The 18,288-nt window shown below is 43.2% G+C and overlaps 1 protein-coding gene across 1 annotated transcript in view; it reads left to right on the top strand.

The window, feature by feature from the left end:
* Positions 1-18,288, top strand: part of LOC311138135 (sodium-coupled neutral amino acid transporter 3-like) — a gene marked incomplete at both ends in the record, with an annotated part of 35,892 nt that overhangs the window by 8,441 nt on the left and 9,163 nt on the right. Inside the window, 4 exons of the mRNA XM_084172802.1 lie at positions 8,914-8,987; positions 9,272-9,364; positions 11,940-12,021; positions 17,042-17,124. Of these exons, the coding sequence (XP_084028928.1) occupies positions 8,914-8,987; positions 9,272-9,364; positions 11,940-12,021; positions 17,042-17,124 (332 nt within the window). The remainder of the gene's footprint in view (positions 1-8,913; positions 8,988-9,271; positions 9,365-11,939; positions 12,022-17,041; positions 17,125-18,288) is intronic.

Genomic DNA, 18,288 nt, shown 5'->3' with positions numbered 1-18,288 from the left:
GTGGGAGAACGTGCACAATTGGTGGCTGACTCTAACCCGGACGCTTATAAGAAATCCCGCTATGCCCTCCGACGAACCATCAAACAGGCAAAGAGTCAATACAGGACTAAGATTGAATCGTACTACACTGGCTCTGACGCTCGTCGGATGTGGCAGGGCTTGAAAACTATTACAGACTACAAAGGGAAGCACAGCCGCGAGCTGCCCAGTGACACAAGCCTACCAGACGAGCTAAACCACTTCTATGCTCGCTTCGAGGCAAGCAACACTGAAGCATGCATGAGAGCACCAGCTGTTCCGGATGACTATGTGATCACGCTCTCCGTAGCCGATGTGAGTAAGACTTTTAAGCAGGTCAACATTCACAAGGCCGCAGGGCCAGACGGATTACCAGGACGTGTACTCCGAGCATGTGCTGACCAACTGGCAAGTGTCTTCACTGACATTTTCAACATGTCCCTGACTGAGTCTGTAATACCAACATGTTTCAAGCAGACCACCATAGTCCCCGTGCCCAAGGACTCTAAGATAACCTGCCTAAATGACTACCGACCCGTAGCACTGACGTCTGTAGCCATGAAGTGCTTTGAAAGGCTGGTCATGGCTCACATCAACAGCATTATCCCAGAAACCCTAGACCCACTCCAATTTGCATACCGCCCCAACAGATCCACAGATGATGCAATCTCTATTGCACTCCACACTGCCCTTTCCCACCTGGACAAGAGGAACATCTACATGAGAATGCTATTCATTGACTACAGCTCAGCATTCAACACCATAGTGCCCTCTAAGCTCATCACTAAGCTAAGGATCCTGGGACTAAACACCTCCCTCTGCAACTGGATCCTGGACTTCCTGACGGGCCGCCCCCAGGCGGTAAGGGTAGGTAACAACACATCTGCCACACTGATCCTCAACATGGGGGCCCCTCAGGGGTGCGTGCTCAGTCCCCTCCTGTACTCTCTGTTCACCCATGACTGCATGGCCAGGCACGACTCCAACACCATCATTAAGTTTGCCGACGACACAACAGTGGTAGGCCTGATCACCGACAACGATGAGACAGCCTATAGGGAGGAGGTCAGAGACCTGGCCGTGTGGTGCCAGGACAACAACCTCTCCCTCAACGTGACCAAGACAAAGGAGATGATTGTGGACTACAGGAAAAAAAAGAGGACTGAGCACGCCCCCATTCTCATCGACGGGGCTGTAGTGGAACAGGTTGAGAGCTTCAAGTTCCTTGGTGTCCACATCACCAACGAACTATCATGGTCCAAACACACCAAGACAGTCGTGAAGAGGGCACGACAAAGCCTATTCCCCCTCAGGAGACTGAAAAGATTTGGCATGGGTCCTCAGATCCTCAAAAAATTCTACAGCTGCACCATCGAGAGCATCCTGACTGGTTGCATCACCGCCTGGTATGGCAACTGCTTGGCCTCCGACCGCAAGGCACTACAGAGGGTAGTGCGTACGGCCCAGTACATCACTGGGGCCAAGCTTCCTGCCACCCAGCACCTCAATACCAGGCGGTGTCAGAGGAAGGCCCTCAAAATTGTCAAAGACTCCAGCCACCCTAGTCATAGACTGTTCTCTCTGCTACCGCACGGCAAGCGGTACCGGAGTGCCAAGTCTAGGTCCAAAAGACTTCTCAACAGCTTCTACCCCCAAGCCATAAGACTCCTGAACAGCTAATCATGGCTACCCGGACTATTTGCACTGCCCCCCCACCCCATCCTTTTTACGCTGCTGCTACTCTGTTAATTATTTATGCATAGTCACTTTAACTCTACCCACATGTACATATTACTTCAACTACCTCAACTAGCCGGTGCCCCCGCACATTGACTCTGCACCGGTACCCCCCTGTATATATAGCCTCCCTACTGTTATTTTATTTTACTTCTGCTCTTTTTTTCTCAACACTTTTTTTGTTGTTGTTTTATTTTTACTTTCTTTGTTAAAAATAAATGCACTGTTGGTTAAGGGCTGTAAGTAAGCATTTCACTGTAATGTCTGCACCTGTTGTATTCGGCGCATGTGACCAATAAAATTTGATTTGATTTGATTTGACTAAATACTTTTTTGCCCCACTGTATTTGAGAAAATTCCCAATGTCAAACCAGTTGGAGAACGCTCGTAAACATTAACTAAAAACTACATTTATATGATATGTAACCATTTTTTAACTTTTAGGAAATGTTCTATTAAAGCAATGAAATACCAAGAAAATAACTTTTTTTTTTCTGAAGTTCCATAAATGTGCTGAGAATGTTCCAAAGCCAATCAACTATCATGCACCCCTCCCATAAAGTTGTGGGAAGGTTGTATGCAAAATAACCATAGGACAACCACGCTCTCACCAAGCTCTAAGACACATACAGTGAGGGAAAAAAGTATTTGATCCCCTGCTGATTTTGTACGTTTGCCCACTGACAAAGAAATTATCAGTCTATAATTTTAATGATAGGTTTATTTGAACAGTGAGAGACAGAGAGACAGCTCTTTGGTCTTGGCCATGGTGGAGAGTTTGGAATCTGATTGATTGATTGCTTCTGTGGACAGGTGTCTTTTATACAGGTAACAAGCTGAGATTAGGAGCACTCCCTTTAAGAGTGTGCTCCTAATCTCAGCTCGTTACCTGTATAAAATACACCTGGGAGCCAGAAATCTTTCTGATTGAGAGGGGGTCAAATACTTATTTCCCTCATTAAAATGCAAATCAATTGATAACATTTTTGACATGCGTTTTTCTGGATTTTTTTGTTGTTATTCTGTCTCTCACTGTTCAAATAAACCTACCATTAAAATTATAGACTGATCATTTATTTGTCAGTGCGCAAACGTACAAAATCAGCAGGGGATCAAATACTTTTTTCCCTCACTGTATGGTTCTCAGAACATTATGTGCTAGCTGGGTAGTGTGTTTCCTCAAAGCGAAGGGGCTGGAGCAGAGGCAGGCAGAGGGATACTGACTGTGTGTAACACCTCTGGGCCTGACTGTTGTGTCATGTGGGCTTTAGCTGAACAAAGACGGTGTTCAGAGGCTGTATGGAGGGAGCTGGCTGTGCACTGGCCCTTATTTGCACCCCACTCACATCCTATTCACATTTCAATCCCCATTAAACTAGCAATGCGCATGCCCCACCCACCTGAGGATCTGTCTTTTTCAGCCATCTATTTCCTAAGTTTGAGGGGTGCAAAATCCACTTGTCACTTAAATCTGGCTGGCTGGATTGATTTAATTTTACTCCTGTGACTCTTTCATACTTTTGCTTGTGCCTGTTGTTTTTTCCCGTTAATGTTACGACCACGGAAATGTTTGTGATGACCTATCAAACACACCCCGGTAATGGTTGAAATGGGCTCAATGGTTTACAAAAATACAAAATTGTCAAAGACTCCAGCTACCCAAGTCATAGACTTTTCTCTCTGCTACCGCACGGCAAGCGGTACCGATGCACCAAGTCTGGAACCAACAGGACCCTGAACAGCTTCTACCCCCAAGCCATAAGACTGCTAAATAGTTAGTTAAATAGTTACAGTGCCTTCAGAAAGTATTCACACCCTCTTGACGTTTTCCAGATTTTGTATTGTACAGCCTAAATTTAAAATGTATTTTGATTTTTTGTCACTGGCCTACTACACACAATACCCCCTAATGTCAAAGTGGAATTATGTTTTTTCATTTTTTTCTTCAAATTAATTAAAAATGAAAAGCTGAAATGTCTTGAGTCAATCAGTATTCAACCCCTTTGTTATAGCAAACCTAAATAAGTTCAGGAGTAACAATGTGCTTAATAAGTCACATAATAAGTCACTCTGTGTGCAATAATAGTGTTTAACATGATTTTTTAATGACTACCTCATCTCTGTACCCCACACATACCATTATCTGTAAGGTCCCTCAGTCTAGCAGTGCATTTCAAACACAGATTCAACCACAAAGACCAGGGAGGTTTTCCAATGCCTCGCAAAGAAGGACTATTGGTAGATGGGTATTAAATGTAAAAGCAGACATGGAATATCCCTTTGAGCATGCTTACCTTGACTTGGAAGAGTTCCAATGTTGTGTTGGATAGTCATAGCCAGCTAGCTAACATAGCATCTCTCTGTTTGAGTAGGCTAAACTAGCTAGCTGCATTTGCTAGCTAAGTAAGTGAAACTGAAAGTGAAACAACATTTTGAAATCTCTCTCTCGCTCTTGCTTCTCTTTCATTTTGGAAGAAATTAATTTGTTCAAAACTGTTCAACTATTGTCTTTCTCTCTATTTGAGTCAACTACTCACCACATTTTATGCACTGCAGTCCTAGCTAGCTGTAGCTTATGGGTAAAGTTATTAAGTACTCTTTGGATGGTGTATCAATACACCCAGTCACTACAAAGATACATGCATCCTTCCTAACTCAGTTGCCGGAGAGGAAGGAACCCACTCAGGGATTTCACCATGAGGCCAATGGTGACTTTAAAACAGTTACAGTTTAATGGCTGTGATAGGAGAAAACTGAGGATGGATCAACAACATTGTAGTTACTCCGCAATACTAACCTAATTGACAGAGTGAAAAGTAGGAAGCCTGTACAGAATCAAAATATTCCAAAACATGCATCCTGTTTGCAACAAGGCACTAAAGTAATGCTGCAAAAAACATGGCAAAGCAATTCACTTTATGTCCTGAATACAAAGTGTTATGTTTGGAGCAAATCCAATACAATACATTACTTAGTACCACTCTCCATATTTTCAAGCATAGTGGGGGATGCATCATGTTATGGGTATGCTTGTAATCGTCGAGGACTGGGGAGTTTTTCAGGATAACAAAGAAACGGAATGGAGCTAAGCACAGGCAAAATCCTAGAGGAAAATCTGGTTCAGTCTGCTTTCCACCAGACACTGGGAGATGAATTCACCTTTCAGCAGGATAATAACCTAAAACACAAGGCCAAATCTACAATGGAGTTGCTTACCAAGAAGACAGTGAATGTTCCTGAGTGGCCAAGTTACAGTTTTGACATAAATCTGCTTGAAAATCTATGGCAAGACTTGAAATGGTTGTCTAGCAATGATCAAAAACCAATTTGACAGAGCTTGAAGAATTTTGAAAAGAATAATGGGCAAATGTTGCACAATCCAGGTGTGGAAAGCTCTTAGAGACTTACCCAGAAAGACTCACAGCTGTAATTGCTGCCAAAGGTGATTCTAGCATGTATTGACTCGGGAGGTTGAATACTTATCTAAGCAAGATATATTATGTTTTATTTTTATTTTTTACAAATGTTAGAATTTTATTTCACTTTGACATTAAATAATATTTTGTGTAGATCTTTGACAAAAAAAATGACAACTAAATCCATCTTAATCCCACTTTGTAACAGAACAAAATGTGGAAAAAGTAAAGGGGTGTGAATACTTTCTGAAGGCACTGTAACCAAATAGCAACCCGGACTATCTGCCCTGACCCTTTTTGCACTAACTTTTTTGACTCATCACATATGCTGCTGCTACTGTTTATCTATCCTGTTGCCTAGTCACGTTATTCCTAGTTATATGTACATAACTACCTCAATTACCTCATACCCCTTCACATCGACTCTGTACTAGTACCCTGTGTATATAGCCAAGTTATCGTTACTCATTATGTATTTATTATACATTTTATTATTACGTGTTATTACTTTTCTATTATTTCTCTATTATCTTTCTCTCTGCATTGTTGGGAAGGGCCCGTAAGTAAGCATTTCACTGTTAGTCTACACCTGTTGTTTACGTGACAAATAAAATTTGATTTGATACGTTGGCTTTCCATTGAATCTATAAGAATGCTAAAGCTTCATCAGGGATTGAACGCACTGTCTTGACACTTAAATCACAAGAAAGAGAAGAAAGACAACTTTATTTTGATGTGTGTTCATTTTTTGTGGAATTTAAAAAAGTAATAATTTAATACAGTTTACATATTAGATGCACTGAAATGAAAGCCACTTCTGAAAATGTACACTCAGATTATAGTGATAATATGTCCGATCTCGCAAACAATGTAAAGTATGTATAGATAGGTGTAATCTAGAGCCAAACATGTCGATTTTTTATCCACGGGTATCCTGCTATTGACACACTTGTTGAATTATGTAAGAGACTGTGATAACATCAGTGATTCATTAGGCATTCTATACAGCACAGGTGAGTGCAGGTAGGGTAGACAGAGCAAGTGTTTGGTGGATGCAGCCCTGTTCCTCCCCTTTATGTTAATGTTTTCATATATACAAATACAACCAGTGTATTTATGCAAATGAGACACATATATTATAATTATTTTATTACCCCTTTTTCTACACAATTTCGTGATATCTAATTGGTAGTTACAGTCTTGTCCCATCCCTGCAACTCCCGTACGGACTCGGGAGAGGCGAAGGTCGAGAGCCATGCGTCCTCCGAAACACGACCTTGCCAAGCCGCACTGCTTCTTGACACACTGCTCGCTTAATCCGGAAGTCAGCGTGCATGCGCCCGGCCCACCACAAGGAGTCACTAGAGCGCGATAGGACAAGGACATCCCAGCTGGCCAAATCCTCCCCTAACTAGGACGACGCTGGGACAATTGTGTGCCGCCTCATGGGTCTCCCCGTTGCGGCTGGCTGCGACACAGCCTGGGATCGAACCCGGTTCTGTAGTGATGCCTCAAGCACTGTGATGCCACTCGGGTGACGGTCTCATTTTCTTTATTTTAACACAAAATATGAACAAAATATATTGCATTTATTCAAATTGTTTTTAAAACCTTTTAACAATTTCGATGACCGTTGCTAATTAAACCTTAAACCAGCATGGTGAGCCTGAGCCAATATCCCCTGTAGTGTTTTTATACTCTTTGAACGTTACCAATTGTTTTCTTGTGTTTTTTATGCAACGTTTTCTTAATGTTCTGAGAACATGACTTTAAATAAAACCATTAAGAAACCTGCAGTAAACATTATGCTGAAGTACTGAAATTCCCACAAAAGAATGTTGTTTCTTAATGTTCTCTGAACATTCTGAGAACATTACTTTGAATAGAACCATGAGGAAACCTGTAGGAAACGTTACGCTGAAGCATTGAAATTCCCACTGAAGAATGTTGTTTCTTAACGTTCTCTGAACAATTTGAGAACATTACTTTAAATAGAACCATGAGGAAACCTGGTGGAAACATTATGCTGAAGTACTGAAATTCCCACAGAAGAACGTTGTTTCTTAATGTGCTCTGAACGTTCTGTGAACATGACTTTAAATAGAACCATGAGGAAACCTGTAGGAAATGTTATGCTGAAGTACTGAAATTCCCACCGGAGAACGTTGTTTCTTAACATTCTCTGAACTAGTTGTAGAATGTTCCTAGAACATGACCAAAAATGTTATTAAATGTAACCAAGTAACTTTTTAGGAAAAGTTCTGTTAAAGTAATGAAAGACCAAGAAAATAACGCTATTTTGTCAAGTTCCTTAAATGTGTGTGCTGAGAATGTTCCAAAGCCAAGCAACTATCCCGCACCATTCCCAGAATGTTGTGGGAAGGTTGTATGCAAAATAACCATAGGACAACCACGCTCTCACCAAGCTCTAAGAAACATATGGTTCTCAGAACATTATGTGCTAGCTAGGTATACATTAACTGAATGTTTTACATGAGGACTGCAGTGAGGTTAGGACACATGGCAGTAGTACCTCATCATGAGAGCTATAGCATTAATAAGGTTGCATTGCAGAGCTACCTCGCCACCCACAGTCAGACACATCACATGCTAGAGCTATACCACGACTTGCATTGGAGCTTTTTTGATCCGTAGTAGTGGTCTAACGTTTCAGATCATAGTTGGCACAGATCATAGGTCTCAGCCGAGCGCTGGCATGGGCTTTGGCACTGGCCCTGGCAGGAATGCAGTGGGGGAGAGTTGAGTTGAGTTGAACAGCACACAGAGCATATGTCTGTCTGCCTGCCTGCCCGTCTGTCCCACTGTTCCCACCACTGCACCGGCTGACTTCTCCTCCACCACAAATCAGCCTGTACTGCATTCTTACACCACGCCGCCCTAGACACAGAACCATGTGAAACGGCGCAGAGTTGATGTCGAGGTGAAAGACGTGCTTGGCCACTCCGAAGCAAGCTCAGCTCCAGTTGCCAAGAGTAACAATTAGAAAGAAATTCGATAGAGAGGAAACAATTTGGAGTAGGAGAGGAGGAGGAGATGCTCTGGGAAGTGAGCAGAAAGATCAGGTTTCTGTGTTCCGTCTGTCCAGATTGGTCTGTTTGGCCAGATGTTGGCCGCTGGGGGCTGGAGCAGTATTTGGGGAGATCTTGGACCAGAGAGTCTTGTACTTTCCCTCTTTGTTAACTCTGTGGTTTTTCCTCAGCTCGCCAATGTCAGCATTACCTTGTAAATATTTCTCCCTTTAAATAGCGCCCTTCATGTCCTTGTGGTTATTTCTCGTGGTGGGGGAATGGAGGAAATATTTGCAGATAATGCAGCCAGCGAAACTGAGGCTTTGTAAGGCTGAAGCTCTGTATGAGGCTAACCCTGGGTGAACCTGAGTCAGTGGGTTGCTTATTATGAACGCACCCCATAACCCAAGACCCCATAACCCAACACCCAGCTGTACATCCAGCTGAATCAATGGTTTACATGGTCATCTATAGAGCCATGGACTAGGACAGCTGTTACTGTCATAATGCACCAGAACGTACTGCAGGCTGGTCATCAAGTTCAATAAGGATGAGGATGATGATGATGATGAAGATAAAGATGATGATGGTGATTATGATTATTATGACAATGATGGTGTTGATGATGAAGGTGGTGATGATATGATGATGGTGATGATGAGGATGAGGATGATGATGGTGATGATAATGCTCTCTCCTCCTCTCCTCTGCAGGGTGCTCCTGACAGTAGTGGCTGTCCTCTCATCTTACTCCATCCACTTGCTCCTCAAGTCCTCTGGCATTGTGGGTATGTAATCTTCAGACCATGAGCAAAACCTTATTGGAGACCATACAGACCATACAGTCAACCACTACAGGCCATGTCAGGAAGATTAATGTCATGATAACATCCCACAGGCTTACAGGTTGCTTCTTCTCTTTAGCATATTTTTAATTACACTAATCACTTTGAATTCACAGCCCCCTCCCCAGTGCCCTACATTCTACTATGCTTTAATAGCATGGCTTTTCTGCATGCTCTATGCGGCAGTACAGTACTCTATGTTAATGTGCTTGGTGACTGTGACTCAGGCATCCGGGCGTATGAGCAGCTGGGCCAAAGGGCGTTTGGAACGCCAGGCAAGATGGCCGCCGGCATCGCCATCACACTGCAAAACATCGGAGGTGAAGGCTCACACACACACACACACACACACACACACACACACACACACACACACACACACACACACACACACTGCTAGCATAGCACTTGCATAGAAACACGTCATCGGGTCTAATGGTTGTGTTGCTCCGAACTGCACATGTGCAGGCGTCAAATTAAAGGCACTCCTTTGTTTTTGACAAAAATGAAAACGTGTCAGTTTGTCAAGGTTGTAGTAATGACAGGACATTGGCTCAAATCTAGGTTTTGCCTTTACAATTTGAGAAAATAACAACTAAACATACATTTTTCACTTCTCTGATTGACTTGTCAAATCCCAAACCCCGGTCTGGTCTGTCAAGTCTGCTTCGCGACACGTTCCTGGAAGTATTGCGATGTTGCGCCTCTGGGTTTGAAAACTGTGATATGTCCTTGCCAATGGATACCCTGAGAGCAGCCTAGCTCTATGGCCAATTAGCATTGCTCCTTTCTCTTCCTAGTGCCTACATACTGTATCTCTATTCTTCTGTTTTCTCTCCCTGATGTGTATATTGGGAAGATGAGGGGATTCTGAGTCTGTATGATGGGATGCAGGCAAGACCAGGCACACAGCAAATTGGCCAGTGTTACCTAGTGTTGATTTTTCAGTGTAACATTTCTATTGTTGATAACTCTCTAAACGTGAAATTAACACTCAGTGGTGTAAAATAACCCCAGTGTTGGTGTTCTTAACCAGTGTTGAGTGTAAGAGTGTGATTGTGTCAGTTTTACTCTGTGGAAAGTAAAACATTCCCATCAAACTCAGACCCATCGTTATCATATTTCCCAGCATGCTCTACTGCAGCTAGATTTTTTAAAGATTGTTTTTAATATCTGCATTTTTGCATGTACATTGATTGATTACATACATTTTCCTAAACTAATCCAATCAGTTAGTCAGATTTATTGCTCCCATTACTGAAATGGTTGTTCCAGCTTAAATGGTTTAGGTAGTCTCCTTTATCAATGTTCCTAAACCTGACAGTCATTGTGAAAGCAGGTTGCAGTTGAATAAAATGTTCAACTGTTGGATGTCCTTACTCTGGATGGATTCCAATAGGAATTCCACATCACTGCAAGCCAGCATAATGTGACTTGCAGGCCTGATGTGGCCTGTAAACCAGGAGGTTCCTAACACCACTGTGTTAGGGTATAACTTGGCAGTCAAAGTAAGGCCTTATGATATACTGTATGTGTAATGTATTGTCATAAGCCATTTAATTTTAATGATAACATTCACCTACAGTACGAACTCACTTGGTGAACTCCACAGGACTGAAAATGAATGAATTCAACAACCATGTCTCTGTCAATAACAAATACAGTCATGGGTGGTAACTCTACAATTCACTCAAAAAGGCAAGGCACACTGAGGGGTGACACGTCATAAAAAGGACACGGCCAGCCAGCCTATTCCCTATAACGTAAACTCCGACAGTAATATCTTCAAATGTATAAATTCTAATTTAGCCAAATCGTGTGCACTCATGACTACTGGTTTCAATTACATTTTCAGCCAACTTACAAGCAAATACTTTTACTGTTACAAATCAGCTTGCAAGGTTACTAGCCAACTAGCCTGCTAAATGTAGCCCTACCAGCTTGCTATTTTAGCACTGCATGAGTCAGCCAGTGGCTATCAACACCTAGGTGGCTAATCTACAGCTTTGATAGTGAATTGAGCTAGCGAGCTAGCTAGCATACAAACTCAGTAGCACAGAGTAGGTACTCTGAATGACACTGACAATAGTCCATCGAGGGTAATTCCGAAAGACATCAGAAAATAAGTTAATAAATATAAAATAAAATAAAAACAAAACTATTTTTGGAGTTGTAGGTAACCAGATCGTGACTACAACTAAGTTACTAAGTCTTTGACCACACTGTGTTGTTACTTTGGTGAGTAAAAACTCCTGCTTCCTACCCTTTAACTAGTGTTAAACAGAGATTGCCAGAGAGACCGAACACTGTTTTCATTATGTTTTCTATTGTTTTCTAAAGGGGATTTATCAGCACAACATCAAAGTATTACACACTTAAATCTGAAAGGGATAAAACGTGTGTGTGTGTGTTTATGTCATTCGTCATTGTGTGTTTTAGGATATATTTAGATTTGCTGGAATATGAGTGTCTCACTTCGTGATATTTGTTGTCCAGGTTAATATGCACAACCTGCACTAGGATTGAGTATGTATCTGGGTGTGTGTGCATGTGTGCGTGCGTGCGTGCGTGCCTGCATGCTTGTATGTATGTATACTGTGTGTGTATACTGTGTGTGTATACTGTGTGTATACTGTGTGTGTATACTGTGTGTGTATACTGTGTGTGTATACTGTGTGTATACTGTGTTGTATACTGTGTGTGTATACTGTGTGTGTATACTGTGTGTGTATACTGTGTGTATACTGTGTTGTATACTGTGTTGTATACTGTGTTGTATACTGTGTGTGTATAAGTATGAGTGTGTGCGTGTGCGTGCCTGTCCATGTCTGTATACAGTGTATGTGTGTGATCCTATTACTAAAAGCTGTGTGTCTTTGTGTGTCCCTCCCACAGCTATGTCCAGTTACCTGTATATCGTGAAGTATGAGTTCCCTCTGGTCATCCAGGCCTTCCTGGGGGTTGACAAGCCATCAGGGTGAGTAACATACTGCATGTTCTTTACTTATCACAAATATTTCAAAAGTAACATACACTACATGACCAAAAGTATGTGGACACCTGCTTGTCGAACATCTCATTCCAAAATCATGGCATTAATATAGAGTTGGTCCCCCATTTGCTGCTATAACAGTCTCCACTCTTATGGGAAGGCTTTCCACTAGATGTTGAAACATTGCTGCGGGGACTTGCTTCCATTCAGCCACAAGAGCATTAGTGAGGTCGGGCACTGATGTAGGGCGATTAGGCCTGGCTCGCAGTCGGTGTTCCAATTCATCCCAAATGTGTTCGATGGGGTTGAGGTCAGCGCTCTGTGCAGGCCAGTCAAGTTCTTCCACACCGATCTCGACAAACCATTTCTGTATGGACCTCGCTTTGTGCACGGGGGCATTGTCATGCTGAAACTGGAAAGGGCCTTCCTTAAACTGTTTCCACAAAGTTGGAAGCACAGAATCGTCTAGAATGTCATTGTATGCTGTCGCGTTAATATTTCCCTTCACTGGAATTAAGGGCCCTAGCCCAAACCATGAAAACCAGCCCCAGACCATTATTCCTCATCCACCAAACTTTACAGTTGACTATGCATTGGGGCAGGTAGTGTTTTCCTGGCATCCGCCAAACCCAGATTCTTCCGTCGGACTGCCAGATGGTGAAGCAAGATTAATCACTCCTGAGAACGTGTTTCCACTGCTCCAGAGGCCAATAGCGGCGAGCTTTACACCACTCCAGCCAACGCTTGGCATTGCGCATGGTGATCTTAGGCTGGTGTGCGGCTGCTCGGCCATGAAACCCATTTCATGAAGCTCCCGACGAACCGTTCTTGTGCTGACGTTGCTTCCAGAGGCAGTTTGGAACTCCGTAGTGAGTGGACAGGACAGGCGATTTTTACGCGCTATGCGCTTCAGACCTCGGCAGTCCTGTTCTTTTATCTTGTGTGGCCTACCACTTCGCGGCTGAGCCGTTGTTGCTCCTAGATGTTTCCACTTCACAATAACAGCACTTACAGTTGACCGTTGCAGCTCTAGCAGGGCAGACATTTGACGAACTGACTTGTTGGAAAGGTGGCGTCCTATGACGGTGCCACGTTGAAAGTCACTGAGCTCTTCAGTAAGGCTATTCTACTGCCAATGTTTCCCTGTGGAGGTTGCATGGCTGTGTGCTCGATTTTATACACCTGTCAACAATGGGTGTGGCTGAAATAGCAGAATCCACTAATTTGAAAGGGTGTCCATATACTTTTGTATATATAGTGTAGATATATATATTATATTATATTATATATTAGATATGGAGGCCACTGTTCTGAAACAGTTCTGAAAGTATCCGGCAGGCAGGGAGAGGTGACTAGCTGTGTTTTCATCCAGTTGGATGGAAGGACATTAATGTTCAGCAGAAGGAGATATGATCCAACAGCATGTGAATTCCTCCAGTGATCCTGAGCCAGTGTTAAATCACCAAAGAAGAAGAAACCTCCTCTCAGGTTGAGCCAATCTAATTATGTGGTGCCAACTGGCACTGGGAGGCCTGCAGCCCTTCGTGTCACCATGCCAAGCAGCTGGCCTGAGAACAGCTGTTTGTGAGAACGACCCTGGGAGAAGAGGGCACACTGATACAGGCACACATCATTACACAGCCAGGCTCCACAGCTGAAATGTAAACCAGAGGATAACACTATGTAGACCAGAGCAGGTGGCCTGATAGTACAGAGACAATGGCTATTACTCTGGAAGAGGCTGAGGAGCATGTTGCTGTTTGGTATATGATGCCTGCTTGGCTTGTGTTGGCGTGTTATGGCCAGCTGTCTGTGTGTTTATGATGCAGACTGAACTGAATGATGTCCAGGAGGTGTTTTACAGCTACACAGAACATCTTATCTTCTCAGTCTGAACGACATAGTGTGTGTGAGTTGTCCAGAGAATCACCACCCAAGGCTGGGTGTGTGTATGTGTATGCGCGTGCATGTGTGTGTGTGTGTGTGCGTGCGTGTGTGTATGACCAGCCAGGCTATCAGATATCTGCTGTTTGCCTAGAGTGTTGATTTGTGGATTGAGGGTTTGTTTGTGTGAGTATGTTGTTGTTGATGTTTGTGTCTGAATCTGCAGTGGTGTTTTTGCGCATGCATGAGTGTGTGTATGTGTCCTCTATGGTTTGGAAGGTCAGTCCTCTCTGCCCCTCTCTATGATGATGTGTGACTGTGTCACCGGGCCAGATGGTTGGCTGGGGTGTAGGTGAGGCAGCTCTAGTGGGCACACTGAAGGCACAATAAATGGACCACTCTCACAGGTTACAACTCTAGAATACAGATGCTGGATTTCTCTGCCATAGAGAAAACATACATTTAACCTCCAAAAATCTCAATCCCAAAATAGCTACTAAACCCATGTTCAGCGTGGGAGGAACATTTTGTGGATTTGGTTAGTACAGTGCATTCGGAAAGTATTCAGACCCTTCACTTTTTCCACATTTTGTTACGTTACAGCCTTATTCTAAAATTGATTCAAAAGTGTTTTTCCCTCATCAATCTACACACAATACCCCATAATGACAAAGCAAAAACAGGTTTTTAGACATTTTTGCAAATGTATAAAAAAAAAAAAATGGAAATATGACATTTACATAACTATTCAGACCCTTTACTCAGTACTTTGTTGAAGCACTTTTGGCAGCGATTACAGCCTCGAGTGTTCTTGGATATAACGCTACAAGCTTGACACATCTATATTTGGGGAGTTTCTCCCATTCTTCTCTGCAGATTCTCTCAAGCTCTGTCAGTTTGGATGGGGTGCGTCGCTGCACAGCTATTTTCAGGTCCCTCCAGAGATGTTCGATCGGGTTCAAGTCCAGGCTCTGGAGTGCTCTGGAGCAGGTTTTCATCAAGGATCTCTCTGTACTTTTCTCTGTTCATCTTTCCATCGATCCTGACTAGTCTCCCAGTCCCTGCCGCTGAAGAACTTCCCCACAGCATGATGCTACCACCACCATGCTTCACCATAGGGATGGTATTGGCCAGGTGATGAGCGGTGCCTGGTTTCCTCCAGATGTGACGCTTGGCATTCAGGCCAAAGAGTTCAATCTTGGTTTCATCAGACCAGAGAATATTTTTTCTCATGGTCTGAGAGTCCTTCTGGTGCATTTTGGCAATCTCCAAGCAGGCTGTCGTGCCTTTTACTGAGGAGTGGCTTCCCTCTGGCCACTCTACTATAAAGGCCTGATTGGTGGAGTGCTGCAGAGATGGTTGTCCGTCTGGAAGGTTCTCCCATCTCCGCAGAGGAACTCTGGAGCTCTGTCAGAGTGACCATCGGGTTCTTGGTCACCTCCCTGACCAAGGCCTTTCTCCCCCGATTGCTCAGTTTGGCCGGGCGGCCAGCTCTTGGTGGTTCCAAACCTCTTCCATTTTTAGAATGATGGAGGCCACTGTGTTCTTGGGGATCTTCAATGCTGCAGAAATGTTTTGGTACCCTTCCCCAGATCTGTGCCTTGACACAATCCTGTCTCGGAGCTCTACGGACAATTCCTTCGACCTCATGGTTTGGTTTTTGCTCTGACATGCACTGTCAACTGTGGGACCTTATATAGACAGGTGTGTGTCTTTCCAAATCATGTCCAATCAATTGAATTTACCACAGGTGTTCTCCAATCAAGTTGTAGAAGCATCTCAAGGATGATCGATGGAAACAGGATGCACCTGAGCTCAATTTCAAGTCTCATAGCAAAGGGTCTGAATATTTATGAAAATAAGGTATTACTGTTTTTTGTTTTTAATAAATTTGCTAACATTTCTAAAAACCTGTTTTCGCTTTGTCATTATAGGGTATTTTGTGTAGATTGATGAGGGGAAAAAAATATTTCATCCATTTTAGAATAAGGCTGTAACGTTACAAAATATGGAAAAAGTGAAGGGGTCTGAGTACTTTCCGAATGCACCGTATATCCAAAATCAAATCAAATCAACTAAAATGTTTATTGGTCACATGTTTCGTAAACAACAGGTGTAGACTGACAGGGAAATGCTTACTTATGGGTCCTTTTCCAACAATGCAGAGTTAAAGAGAATAAAATAGTTAGTAATATTATTAATGCAATGGATTCCATGTGTCATACATTGGCTTATTTCACTTGTTATCAGACTCTCTATGCATCAACACCTTGGGTGTAGTAGACTATATGAGTGGTCTGCTCCAGTATGCTTAGGGCATGGTGTGTCCGCACCCTAGTTACTTCCCAGACACTGCCGCCTCAGACGGGGCCTTGACCCCATGTTCTCACCCTCCAGACCAGCCAGTGGTCACTAGAGACCTAGGGGAGGCGGACGAAAGGAGGACTGGTGAGGAAGAATATCACTGTGGCCCACTTGGCTAAGCTCTCTAGTTTGGCTCTCTTTCTCTTTCTCTGTCTCAAACACACTCACGTATGCACGCAAACTCTCTCTTTCTCTCTCTCCCTCTCAGAAGCTCTCTTGTTAATGTGGAGTGTGGTAATGTGTAAGTGTGACAGATTTGACAGAGCCTGTTGTTGAGTGTGCTGTCTGTGTGCTTTTAAACGGATTGCTTGGAGAGCTCCGTTTGATGTGGGTCTTAGTAGAACGAGGAGTAGCAGGCAGGCTTATTAAGAGCTTTAACACAGTGCTGTCCCTCTCATACCAGCACCACCTGGGTTAAATGTCTAACGGTTCTGGAAAGACGTGTAGATGTGTGTCATTGAGGGAACACTCCCAGTTCCTCAGGGGGTAAGTCAGTCAGTCCTACTGCTGGCTGTAAAGAGGTGATGAGTTGATGGATGATGATGAGTTGATGGGATGATGGGTCATCACCATCCCTGGCGGCTTGCTTTACTGTTAAGAATTTCTCCTCTTGCCATTTAATAAAACAGAGACATTTAACATTTCCCTTACAAATAAGGACTAAAGATGTAATAAATTAGTTACATAAATATCATAAATATCTCTCTCTCTTTCTCTCCTCCCTCTTTCTCTTTCTCTTCCCCATTTCTCTCTCCAGTGAGTGGTTCCTGAATGGGAACTACCTGGTCATCATGGTGTCCATCAGTGTCATCCTGCCTCTGGCTTTGATGAAGCAGCTAGGTGAGTTTCTGTTAACTGTCTTAATTAAAACCTTAATAATAGTATCATTATTTAATAATCTATCATAAGTAACATTTGTGTTATGTTTTGTAAATTAAGGTTCTCAGAATTTATTTTCGACTTGTAGATGTAAAATGACAGATTCCTACTCTTTTTTCACGCAGGAAAAAAAATCCCGCTTGAACAGTCATTTCATTTCATCATTGTGTTTCCCCATAACCCTTCCAGGGAAAGAAATTATTAGAACCAGTGACCTTTGTCTCATTTTTCCTCTTTCCCCTCTCCTCTTCTCTTCCACCTACTATTTCCCAATCCCCCTCTCCTCCCCCTCTCCTTTCTCTCTCTCTCGTGTTAAGTGGCAAACAATCCCCCACTGTTTTAGGATGGACTTTAGTAAATAGCCGTGTCATGTGAGATAATGTTACTGTCAGCAGTCCTATGAAAATATACAAATACCCAGCTCAGAATACCCTGGCTTCAGCTCCATTTAATGAGCTCTCTAGTTTAACAAAGTGAAATGTCTACACAGATTTCATCAAGTGAGAGTGAGAGTATCTCCCTCTCTGTTGTCTCTGTGTTTTTCTCCTATATGCTCTGTGAGAGAGACCCAGCGTCATGCAAGCCCCGTTCACTGGGGTAGCACTGGCAAAAACGGCTCATATTCAATTACATAAGATAGACAGGGAGAATGAGAGAGAGAGAGGGAGAGGAAGACAGAGTAGAGAGAGGAAGACAGAGTAGAGAGAGGGAGAGAGATGCAGAGAGAGAGAGAGGGAGAGGAAGACAGAGTAGAGAGAGGGAGAGAGATGCAGAGAGAGGGATGGAGGGGCTGGGAGATAAATCTTGACCTCTTATTAAGCGTTTCTCTCCTACAGAGAATTGAGCCGAGAGAAGAGAGAGCAAGAGAAAAAGGGAGAGAGAGAGAAAGGAAAGAGAGCGAGTCCATGCTACCGGAGCCCAGTAATGAGCTGCAGCTCTCAGTACTCCAGTCCTGTTCAGTCTAGTCCTCTGGGCACTCTAAGAACAAACACACTTATGATCTCAAGCCCAAACACATTGTCTTGAAACTGGGAATGTTTGTATGTGTTCCCTATAATTAGCATTGGGAGAAAATATTAAACATGCGGGAAATAAGAGAGTCATTCTAACCTCCCACGCCCCATC

Source organism: Coregonus lavaretus (genome assembly GCF_964263955.1).
Source record: "Coregonus lavaretus genome assembly, chromosome: 12".
Taxonomy (NCBI): Eukaryota; Metazoa; Chordata; class Actinopteri; order Salmoniformes; family Salmonidae; genus Coregonus; species Coregonus lavaretus.
The sequence above is the reverse complement of the archived record's forward strand: the minus strand, read 5'-3'. Positions and strand labels throughout refer to the sequence as shown.